The sequence below is a fragment of the Schistocerca nitens genome, chromosome 4, assembly GCF_023898315.1.
Source record: "Schistocerca nitens isolate TAMUIC-IGC-003100 chromosome 4, iqSchNite1.1, whole genome shotgun sequence".
Lineage (NCBI taxonomy): Eukaryota > Metazoa > Arthropoda > Insecta > Orthoptera > Acrididae > Schistocerca > Schistocerca nitens.
In genome coordinates this window covers 400,108,282-400,120,842 of record NC_064617.1, presented here as the reverse complement: position 1 = coordinate 400,120,842, position 12,561 = coordinate 400,108,282, and the positions used below count along the sequence as shown (strand labels likewise).

The 12,561-nt window shown below is 38.0% G+C and overlaps 1 protein-coding gene across 1 annotated transcript in view; it reads left to right on the top strand.

Annotated features, from left to right (window-relative positions):
* Positions 1-9,372, top strand: part of LOC126253628 (mitochondrial amidoxime-reducing component 1) — a 124,537-nt gene extending 115,165 nt beyond the window's left edge. Inside the window, exons 6-7 of the mRNA XM_049955108.1 lie at positions 4,482-4,556; positions 8,927-9,372. Of these exons, the coding sequence (XP_049811065.1) occupies positions 4,482-4,556; positions 8,927-9,053 (202 nt within the window). The 3' untranslated portion in view covers positions 9,054-9,372. The remainder of the gene's footprint in view (positions 1-4,481; positions 4,557-8,926) is intronic.
* The last annotated feature ends 3,189 nt before the right edge of the window (positions 9,373-12,561 follow it).

Below are 12,561 nucleotides of genomic sequence, written 5' to 3'. Positions count from 1 at the left end.
ATGATGTGGAGGAATGGATAAGGAAGGGGAGCTAGACAGAGGAAGAGGGTACTGTGAAGAAGAAGGTGTTCCTGTGGGATGAGTGAAACAAGAGTCATGGGGCAGTAAATCCTGCAGTGAAAGAATTTTCCACTTCTATTAGTTTTTTAACTTTTGATCTTGCAATATTTAATTTATAAAATCTGTCAGTAGCATTTGCAAGTACAGACAGTAAAAGGTCACGTAAAATGTCTCTGTTGTCCCCTATGAATGTAGGACATCAGAGTTTGAATGTGGATTATAGCACCCATGTGAACAAGATAAGCCCACATTTCAAACAAAGATTTGATACTTGCAAAAGTACTAAAAAAAATTGACCTTGAAACAAACTAATATGGATTTGCCACCCAGGTGAATATTTACACTTGAGGGGACAGTTTGTCATCTTGTGTATATACACTTTTATCTATTTCCTGTACTGAGGTGTAAAATATGTAATTAGTATTTCTTTTATTGTGATTTGTCTAATGTGTGCTAGTGGTACTCTTGCAGTGCCCAATTTAGATCACAAAAGTGAATTCATAACAACAGTGAAAAAATGCTGTGTGTTTAATAAGAGTTACTGATCAAATGAATTTTCCAGAACTATGAAAGAAAATAATTGTAATTAACACAGCTTGTATAATTACGGCAGGAACTGTTGAAAGGTGAGGCTGAAAATGATCACTTGACTGAACCACAATCCACCAAAGTAGAAATTAATAGTAGTAAGTGGGTATAACTATACTCAGATCCCAAGCTGGCTCAGTTGTAACATAATCAGTCCAAAGAAAAAGCAGTGTAGTGCAGAATCATTGTCAGTAGCCATGGAGAGGCATGCATAGAACGGAACTGAAAGCGGATCTGTGGCCATTTGGCCTTAAAATGGCTGGCTGATGGCCTGCTTGTGGGCTGGAGATGCTATGGTTATCATGGCTTGCAGTGAGCGTGCCAGATGTAGGTGTAATGAGGCATTTGAGAGTATTGATATATCTAGTGGGATTACAAGAGACACAAAAAAGGAAAGAATCATTTAGTGTGTTTGTTTATATTTGTGCACTGCAGTCACATGTGGCACTCTGTTTTGAGCCACAACACAGACACCTGCATTCCAGTGATTCTCCAACACCCGTTAACCTTTCATACAAATATAATCTTACACAATATAGATCTATCACACACTTACAGTTGCAAAATAAACCTTATGCCAATGTAACATCTATATTCACTGGGAAACTCCTCTTATCAACACAACTGAATGTGACCAATGATCTCAGTAAGCACTATGGTAAGAACAAAAACAGAAAATTCTCATCTACAGATTGGGCAAACTAAAACTGGCCCCGAAAATATTTACAATAAGACTAATGTAGGATTGAGTCTTAATTAAAATCACAGATGATCTGGAATCACTGCTTATTACAATACAGAATACAGAGCTATTTTGCCACAAGTTCTGCTTTACAGACTTTGCTTGGGGCTTTGCAAAAACTCTTCCAAACCTTGCGCGCGAGCGCGCGCACGCAAGCATACACACACACACACACACACACACACACACACACACACACACACACACACAAATTTTCCATAAAAGGTGTTTCGCATAATACTCAACAATGAACACTCACCATTTTATTGTGAGCACCATTTGGTGTTGCATTCAGCTGGTCACTCAACACATTTTTACGTGACCATTTTCCCAAACTGTCCCATAGCTGATGTAAGACCTGAAATAAAAATACAAATCAAATAGGAATAAATTAATCCCCATAGCCGAATGAAATATGAAACAGTACTAGTGATTGCCAGTACTCAATGAAGTAGATTACAATTTCCTGTATCAAAGTGCTTGTACAACTAAATAAGAAGCCGCTATGGAAGCATTTTGCACTCGGCTGTAAGTGAGGGCATGCGCCAAGGGTCATAAACCAGCCGGAAAACTGCACAGTAGAATTCATGGAAGACGCACATGCAATAAACAGTGGCAGGTGGTGAGACTGGCCTGTGCTTTGAGGCAAGCCATGCCGTGCACTGGTTGCACTAAACTCACAATATAGATATCTCCAGATTTTTCCAGGAAAATGGAGTCTGTTTTAACAAGCTGTATACACGCCATTTTTTGCAGCGTCCCTGAAAAGCACTATTTCGGACAGAGTGGCAGTCAGTCGGAATTTGTTGAAATACACAGATCACTAAGATAACACCTCGGAGTGGAGTGGAACAGGAAAGTTCAGGACACCCTTAAAGAATGTGTGACATAGCCACTACATCTGGGCCACTGCAAAAACAGAATGTTTAATGAAATGAAAAAACAGCTACCACTAGTTAACCTAAAAAATTTAGGAGTGGTAGCAAGAAACAGCAGTCCTTACAGAGGTCCACCTGCGTTGGTTGGCTTGTGAATGTAGACAAAGCTGGGGAAAGAAAATGACAAAGTTTTTTAGCACCAAATGTAACAAGTTTTGTAACGGATTAACCGTAATTCTCACTGGTCAGCTCTTGGAATATTTATTGTTCAGCCAATCAAAATTAGCGTATGTCAGAAAACACAGAGAACAAAGTCTTCCTTGTTGGAAGCAGACTGTAGAAAGTTACTGGCTAGGCAGGTGCCTTCTCAGGCAGACTGCACTTCAGCAGCAAGTGGCTTACATCCAGCTAAGTTGAACTTAGTCAGATGTTTTTGCTACAGATCCTTTGACTGATTCCACAGCCACTCCATCAACCACTTAGAGTATGAGTATAGCAAGATCGGGCTGCAAATTGTAGGGACAGTCGAGCACTTTTAATGATGTTCAATAATTTCCGTTTTCAGTTTGAAGGTGTGCTTACAGCTAGAATTTAAACATGCTTTCGACTTCAGTTATAGAAGCAAATGCATACCCTTCTATGTGCTTTCTATATTTATACTCTAACTTTTGGTAATCACAGTACAACTCCTGCAAATAATAATGTTTATCCAGATAAACATCCATTTGACTCATACCCCAGATCCCATGCCTAAGTGCCAAGGCTCTGGATTATTATTGTCAATGATTGTTTACCCACTTCGTTTACATTTTTATGGAATAAATTGAGTAACTAAAATCTTTGTTTAATTTTGTAGATGATCAAACTTCTGTATCATTGTTTTGGTGAGGAGCATTTTAATTATGTCAGACAGACAGGGCCACTTGAATGTCTCCAGTTAAAGATTCACATTTTAAACTGCCACCACCCATAAACCACAACTGACAACTTAATGTCTACTCCTCTCACTCAGTCAAACATAATAAAACAGAAAAGAACTCTGGACAGAGTAGGCAGGAGATGAGCATGTGCAAGCATGTGGCAGCTTCCAGTTGGTGCATCGTAATCGTGACATTCATTAACAAGGGTCATTTCCATATCACACTCATAAATATTTTCCAGGTCAGTTTTATTTTTCACATAGACTGTAGTTAAGATTATAACCAGGTATAATTCATTAGTCTTAAGAGATAAGGACACCATTAGTGTTGACTGAATCACACAATTCCATAAGTGGAAAAAAAGTCCTTGTTATTATACTTGTTACTAAATGCAGCATTTTACTGTGGTCTTATTGGAACAATTGTTTTAGGGCATAAGCTTTCAAAAATTTGCCTGTGATGTCGCCAACAATATGTTGAATGCTCCGTCTTGAATAAATCTAAAGTTTTGACCATGGTTGCTGCATTCTTAAGACAGCGTGGAGGGAGGCCCCTGCATCCAAGGCTAAAAGTGTTCTGTTCAGTGACAGTTATTTTACGAGATGTGAGACTGTATCCAGAAAACTTTTATGTTGAAGGTGGATGTTGATTTTATACGTGAGATAGCAAATGAGGAATTGTAAATGCTTCTGTAATTAATAATGTTGATGAGCATTAGGTGATGAATATAGTGGACTATGACATAAGGGTCTAGACAGAGTGACATATAGAGGTTTGGGTTGGTCCTGGGGAGCATGTACAGATAACCAAAGTGGTTAAGGTGATCACTGGTGATAAGCAGGAAATCTGGGTTTGAGTTGCACTCCACTGCAGATTTTCACATGTCACTGATGGGTATAGTACTGCTGTACCTAATAAAATTTATTTCTAAGAATTCACAATCAGCAAACAAATTTTGAATTTTTTGTGCAGCTGTGGGCTGTCAACAAGGTCTTTTCTTTCAGATAAGCATGTAAGTTCATCTGTAAAATATAGATTTTAAACTTCTGGTGCCTAAATCTGAAAATCGTAAGTGGTTCATTGTAGAAATTATTATGTCTTGCTTGGGATTTGAATATTGGTCCACACTCTTTAATGGTAAACTATTGCTTCCGAGCATTGTAATTTTTTTTAGCAGGGTGTTATAATGTTCAGTTGTTTTCTTGGTCAGAAATGTCAATAAGTTAAAAAATTGTAAAGTTGAAATATAATTGTATTGTGACATATGCTTAACAGTTGTTTTGAACATTGCAGGTGTGTTATGACAACTGTCCACCCAGACACAGTTAAGAAGTTTGATGATTTAGAGCCTTTGAGGACCTTGAGAAAGTAAGAAAAACAATATCTTAATTTTTTTTAGAAGAAACTGACTATATTTAATTTGTGACATACAAAATTCAGAATGACAGCTGGTCTTAGATTTTGGCTTTGGATTTTGTAATGCAGTGTACAAAATTTGAATATCTGGGCTAAGAAATTGCTTGACTAATACATGCTTCTAATGACAGTTATTAAGGTACCAATAGATTTCTTCTTAAAATACTTGGAAAGTAAATTTCTGATTTTTCTTCAAAACTGCTTGTGAAACAGATTTTCTCAGTGCAAGTTGTATATGGAGAATCCAAGGCTCCTGAAGCCCGACAGCATACTAAAAATTATGATGTTGGCTGAGAGTTATAAAAGAAAGTGAAATAATCTCCGTTGACATTGTGCCCTCTATTTGTTTAGTGTTAACACAGCAGTAGTCTTACAGTAACTTTAACAGAATTGTTTCCTGAGAGAGACAGTGCTGTAGTTGTTACCCATTTTTTGTTCAAAATCCCTGATGCCTTATCCTCATCTAGATTTCTTACAATTTTGCTGCAGGGTGATGTCCAATGTGGTTCCTACAGTAGAGGCATGGCTGATTCTTCTTGCCATTCACATCCATCCAAGCTAGTGAACAATACTGAATGATGTTGAGGGTCATCACTGATGGAGCTCTAGAGCTCTTTTTCTTCTTTAATAGTGTAAAATATTAGGTCCTAGCCATCCATGTGTGCTAACCTAGTTTTCCTTCATAGTCATGCTAGTGAGTGGAGTAGCACTGCAGTAGGTACCACACTGGACTCTTTCGGAAGGGTGGCACAGTTCAAATACGTCTGGCCATCCTGATTTAAGTTTTCTGCGATTTCCCTAAATTGCTTAAGGCAAATGCCTGGATGGTCCTTTGAAAGGGTATGACCACTTTCCTTCTCCATTCTTCCCTAATCCAAACTTGTGCTCTGCTTTAATGAACTCATTATTGACAAGACATTAAACAGTAGTCTTCTCCTCCTCCTCCTCCTCCTTTTTAGTTGCCTCAGCCAGTTTCCAGCTGCAGGGGGAAAGGGAGTTTTCCCTAATCTTAAATGGTGGTGGTCTGACCCAACTAGGTAGATTTGAAGGACAAGTATTTTCAAAGCTCTACCAGTTACACCATCATACATTGCAGAAAAAGTTCGAAATACCCAGCAAGGAGGCAGCACCTTACAGAAGAGCTGAGGCAGTAGCAGGAGAGCCAATGAGAAACCTTACATTCTGCTCCTCATTCTGTTTGGCTGAAAGGCCTACATGTTAAATAATTTTGTGAAGCAGTTTGGAACTCGTTAAATGGGGGAGTTGGCTAGCAGAAATCCGAAAGAAGTAGCAGCATTTTTATTGTGTATGGTACAGGGTGATCTTTCATGATCGCCCAAGTTACTTAGTGCTAAACAGAAGCCTGACAGAATCCAAACTGTGTTCCCAGGTGTGAGTGTGGAATTCTGCTTAGGATCTTTCTGTTTTTCCTCATTGTGTTGTGGTTTAGCAAGTGTGGACTTGTTGGGTAAAGAGAGAGACCTCAGATCAGAGTGTTGAGCCATTAGCTACTTGTAGGTGGTGTGTGATGACAGTGACACATTTGGCTAGGCTCCATTTATGTCAATAAATTTAATTAGTTTCCGTGCTGATTTGGGATTAATGTATTGCGTGACTCTTTCCTTATTCACTTTGAACTATGTCCCAGTTTTGTTGTGTGATTATCAGCAATAATTGCTAATAGCCACTTGAAGGTGGTGTATGGAACTGTTAGTGGTGAACATTTTCCAGTACAGTGATCAGACTTTGGAATCTTCCTTGGAACTAGTTAAATAGCTACTGGGCTTTTTGTTATTGGTTTTTAGTAGTGAAGTTCAACACTGTCTCCCTAGGTTAAGCGAGGCTGGCAACCCTTATTTACATTACTTGATCTAGGAGTTCTTCCATAGTAGAGGTAGCATCCTTTCAGGTTGGACACAAATCAGTGCAATCAGTGTACAAAAGAGATTGCTTACAAATCACTCATGCGACCGGTTCTAGAATATTGCTCAAGGGTGAAGCACTCGTACTAGACAGTATTGAATGTATACAGAGAAGGGCAACACAAAATGGTCACATGTTTGTTTAATCTGTGGGAGAGTGCACAGAGATACTGAAGGAACTAAACTGGCAGACTCTTGAAGACAGGTGTAATCTATTCTGGGAAAGTCTATAAAGTTTCAAGCACCGGCTTTAAATGATTACTGTTGGGATATATCACAGTGTCGTATGAATAAGATTTGAGGCAATCAAACACTCATTCTTCCTGTGCGCCATATGTGAATTACACAGGAAGAAACCCTAATAACTGGTACAATGGGACATATTGGTACCCGCTGCCATCCACTTCACGGTGGTTTGCAGTGTATAGATGTAGATGTAGGTTTAGATGTAGGTGTAAGTGAAAATGTCTTAAGACAATGCTAAATTAGTCTTTTTCTTGATTCATCAGGGACTGTGTCAACAATAATTGAAATGAATGGCTGTTTAATTTCACTGATTTCTGTTCTAAAACACAATCATTTAACAGTTGTATCATCTGGTTTTTAATTTGTGGGCTTAAACATTTTGTTTGAGTTTTTTCATTAGAAAGATATGCCATCAGAAGAGGATCATGTCTGTAGAGTAGATGTATTATGTTTAAGAAATTACCACTTTGTTTCTTTATTTGATACTCAAGATGGCTGTGAAAACCAGTTTGATGTGGAGCTAATATTCTTGTCACATCCATTTGATCGTACCCTTCAACAGAAACAGTTTTAATGGTTTTGCCACATTTTCACATTCTGTAAGTAATGCACACCATTAAATGTGTAGAGCAAGTTTCACATACTTTTTATTTTCTTGCTTAGACCTAGCCAATCATTAATTTGCACATCCCACTATGTATTTTCTCCATCTCCAAATAACCAGCACACAACACAGTATACTGCATTTAGAGCAGGGAATAGCATAATCAAATAATTCCATTTTCTGACCCTTTTTAATATAATTTGATGATAATCACAGTAAAGCAATCTTTTGGTCTTAGTTTCACTAGGGAAATGACCTCGATGGCTTGCATGACCTGCTGTATATAATTTGTAGTTTAGTCTCTTCATCCAGTTTATTATAGAATAATGTTCTATCAATGTTAAAAGGTATGTTTTGCTGATCACCCTAAAGCTGAGAAGAACACTCTGTTTATGGAGTCGGTTTTCAAATGGTACAGCACCAGAATTTTCACTGATATTCATTTTAACAGCTGGTATTCTGTCCCCTATGAAGTTGCAAACTGTCAGAATCTTCCTTTTCTTTTCTTTTTCTTTGCAACTGTAATGACTTCCACTTTAAACTTTTAAATCATCAGACTTTTCTCCAATTTCACTTTTGTTACTACTTCTAGTATGTGTCTTTTGTGGGCCTTTATCTGTCTTCATTGTTTTTCTAACTTCTTTATCTAGGCAGTCATTGGAATTATTTCTCTTTTTGATGGATTTTGACCAAAGAAGCATAAATAAATAAATTAGAGTGTACACTACACTACTGTGTGTCACCCTACAGGAAAAGTTACATGGTTTTGGTTCAGGATTCCTCCAGTAATGGCCACATACTTGTAGATGTGGAAGACACATGTTACTGAATGCTACTTGGTATTAAGTGCGTAAAGGATGTTCGAATGAAGGATTTTGTTTGGGAGTATCATTCTGCTGTCTAACACTAAAGTATGCCATAACCTTGCTTTTGTTGTTGTGTATTGCAGCATTAAAGGCAGTGACTGCACTGGAATTACTGGGACTCGAATATGTTATTAGTAAGGAGGAACACGCCTTTGATATTATTGTATGTTTTGGGTCCAGATTGAGAGCTGAGTGGTAGTTAGAGAAATGTTATTTGGACACTAAAATGTACAGTGGCTCTATTAAATATTGTGCATCCATTTTTATTGACATTGTTCCATATCAATTGCAGTATTGGCACTCTGTGCATAGGCAACTGAGAAAATAAATATTGTACTGAGAGTGCTCCCCTCCCCAACCTACTAGAACAGTGAAATTTGACACTGTCTCGTAGCCATTTTTCCCCTTGTGTGTCAACAGTTTTCCCAATTTAGAGCATGAAGTACTAATGGCCTCAGTCAGTTAGGTTGCACCAGACTGTATGAAAGTGATTAGTCATAAATTAAACCTTTCATTGTTGGTATATGTTATTTTATGCATTAGTATGTTTCTGTTTTCATTTTTGTGACATAATCATGTACAGTAAAATGTTCTAAGCAACTCACACGATATTCCATTAATTAATGTATCATTCTTATTGCCTTGTTGTTACCAAATTTGAAAATATATTGGTTTCTTTTCCAGATATCGTAAGGTGACCAAAAAGTCAGAACTGGCTATTGAAGGGGAAGCACCAGTACTTGGTCGGTATTTGGGACTGCACCAAGGTGGTTCTGTTAAAATTGGTGACGAGATCTTTGTTCCTGCTTAAAGACGGAGAAATTTCTGCTTGTTGTAGACAAGAATTAAATACCAATACATAAAAATGAAACTGATGGGATGTTTGTAAGTTGCCATAAAAATATTTGTGTACAAGGAAATTGCACCTGTGAAGAGTGGCACTGGTACAATTTTATGGGTATTGTCATATTTTCATAAGTTTGTGTTGGATAGAAGTGAATATTCTTTAAACTGAAGAGTACTTACTTGAAGTCCATTGTATTAAAAGCAGTCCAGAAATTATCTGGCAGCTCTTACACATTTTTATAAAAGAGACTTTTTGAAAGTCTACAAAGATTGTAACCTTGCGTTTACAAAATAAATAGACTAAAAATCATATAAATGCAGTATCATTGTAAAAATAAGAGAATCCTCTGTTATTAAGATGACATTTGCTATGAAGGAAAATGCCATAAAAAAGGGAAACGTTACAAAAGATGCTGTTGTTACCAAAAGTTGATGTTAAGAATTGGCAGGTCATGAGATGTGATGACAGCCTATCCTGGGTGAATATTACACAATTGTGCATTAACATAATGCAAAACTGTGATAGGATATGTTGTGCTGTAGACCTCTTCAAAACTAGGAGCACGGTAATAGTTGGCTGAATCGGATGAAGTTTGAACAGTTTTGTTGTGCTACTGTCAGCCAGTTGTGCAGTGCTGTGGATTTAAATTTACAGTAATCAAAAATTATTCCTTCCCCTGTCAATAGTTACAAATTCTTTGACAGTGTGTGAAATTAAGTGGTTTCATTTTCAGTGATATACAGATACCTCTTTTATTTATAATCCATAGGGATTTCAATACAGCTTCATCAGAAATGACTAAACTGCCTATTGGCTTCTGTTTAGAGTTTGATGGCTGACACTCATCTGATGATTTTACTGACGTTTCACCAGCACGAGTGGCTGGCATTGTCAAAGCTTCACCCTCCATTGCAGGTGGTGAACTGGAGCCGAGCTCACGGCAGCAGACTATAGGTACCTGGTGTGTCAACATCCGAGGGCTTCTCCGCAGTCATTTTTGGTGTGGTTCTCCTCTTGCTACCTGCAATGGTCGTTCGTCATCTGTTTACCTTAAGGCTTTCCTCTTTCTTGTTGAAGCTATTCGCATGTTTTTGTATTTATACAGCTTCTATAAACAAGCGGATGTGATAGTGCTTCTCTACAGCCAGAATTTCTGTGTCGATGAATTTTATTACGTGGTCGGTCTCGCTCAGTGTGTGCTCTGCCATGGAAGATTTCTCCATCTGCCCCAATCTGCAATGTCATTTATGTTCTCTGATCCTGGTGTTGATTGATCATCCAGTCATTCCGGCATAAACTTTTCCGCATGTGCATGGTATGCAGTATATTCCTCACATTGGAAGTGGGCCTCTTTTCTCCTTTGCTGATCTAGGACACTCTTTGATCTTCCTTGTCAGTTTGAAAATCGTTTTTACCCTGTGTTTGTGCAATATTCGGCTGATTCTGTCCATCCCTCTGGGTATGTATGGCAGAAAGGCCATACCCGACATTTCTTTTTCTGATTTCTTACTTCGCCGAGTGTTTGGCTCTGTTACACTTTCTAATATAATTTGTGGAGTACTCATTGCTCCTCAGAACATTTTCCAAGTGTTGAATTTCACGTCTGAGGTGCTGTAGCTCACATATTCATCCTGCTCGCATTATGAGCATATTAATCATGCCTGATAACAGATGAATGTCGGCCGAAGAACCAGAGATAGAAGCCAATAGGCAGTTTGTCAACCAGTGGCCATGAAAGCCTTAACAATTTTGTTCATCAGAAATGCCAGTTTATATTGAAGTTTCAGTTGCACAGTGGAAGCTGCTATTTGTGTGAGGTCTTGTATTTTTTCTTATTCTGACAAATGTTTCAGATCTTGCATTATAACACATCATGTATGGAGTGGAGGAAAAATGACTGTTTAAATGCCTGTGAATGCACGATAATTAGTCAAATCTTGTGTTTGTGGTCTGTGTGGGAGTGATAAAGAGGTGGTTTGTAGTATATTACTAGACTCCTCACTTAATACTGCTTCTTGATACTTTGTAAGTAGGCTTTCATGCATGTACCATCAGGCATCTACCATTTTGTTTCTCAGTATTTTTGTGATTCTCTCCCATGAATTGGACAAACCTGTGACCTTTCCTTTGTAAACTGATTGCTCTTCTAAATAGCACAAGTCTTCAAACATTTCGTAGTGAAAAAGACTTTTGCTACTCTCAAATTTTAATACCCATGTGGAATGACAAGATCATGTAGATAAAATTACACATTCAGAAACCTAATAATGATGCTTCTTTAAAAGAGCTATGTCTCATAAATACAGCATTAACAGAACATGTAATTTTAACAGAAAAAAATACACGTAAAAAGTTTAACCTTGTAACCCTAGTGCAATTTCTGAAGTAAAGATTTCCAGTCACAGAGTTTATATGATGACAGCCAGTAGATATAGTGAAATAGTGACAAGTAGCAACTTTTATAGCTTCTCACAATCATAAAGGGCCTTATAAATGCCACTTGTCTCATAAGACTGAGTTAAAGCAAATAACAAGGCACATGATGCTGCACACGTGTCTTGATGTGAAAGATTTACAGTAGGAATGGAAAGGTGGTAACTAAACTGAAATATACAGAAGACAAGGATAAATGGTGGGGTCCAGCACTTTACATTATGTAGGGTGATTCAGCTAAACTGTCACGTAGAATATAGAATAAAGACACAGTTGCCAGAGCAGGATAAACAACAATAACTAATATGTCACACTAAGTGCATGTTTGCTGAGCATACACAAAGTGCCTCAATTTTGTTACTATTTGTACGTACATGGAATTTCAATATTCAGCAAATAAAATAGTCCCAGAACTTCCTGAAATCAGAAACATTAAATCAGAGCTGGTTTGAGAACATTTTTCCTCACAAGCAACTTATCAGTTGATGCTCCCCTTCTCCTCCTCTTTACCCGCCTACACTTTCATCTGTATCAGTTTTCACTACCATTTGTGATACAAATGTATACTAATCCTGCACTTGGATGGTACTGACATCCCTCACAGCTTGGTGACCCAAGCAGCCACTACTAATTGTTCTATGTCGTGCAAGGAAATGTTAAATGTGTGGTGCCTCTGGTGCTCCTTTTATCTTGGCGCTTCAACTGTTGGCTTGTGTTCCCTTAAACCAGCTCTGCATTAAATTGTAAGAAGTATCAGGATGCATAAACTGATCAATGACCCACGTGTCGCCCAGTGCGGATGCCTATACCCACTACCCATGGTAGATGAGGCAAAGGACATGACATTTCTCCTCCTCCTGGCAAAAGAGTGAACCACTGTGTCAGTGTGAATATTGCATTCTGAATTTTGCATTCTGGTCATATCGTCACATACTAACGGTCACTGCCTTGTTCTAATGGCGTTGTTTCCATTTAAACAAAGTGATTGCTCGGGAGGTCTTCATGTTCCTTATAGTGGAAGTCCCTGTTGTTGATATGC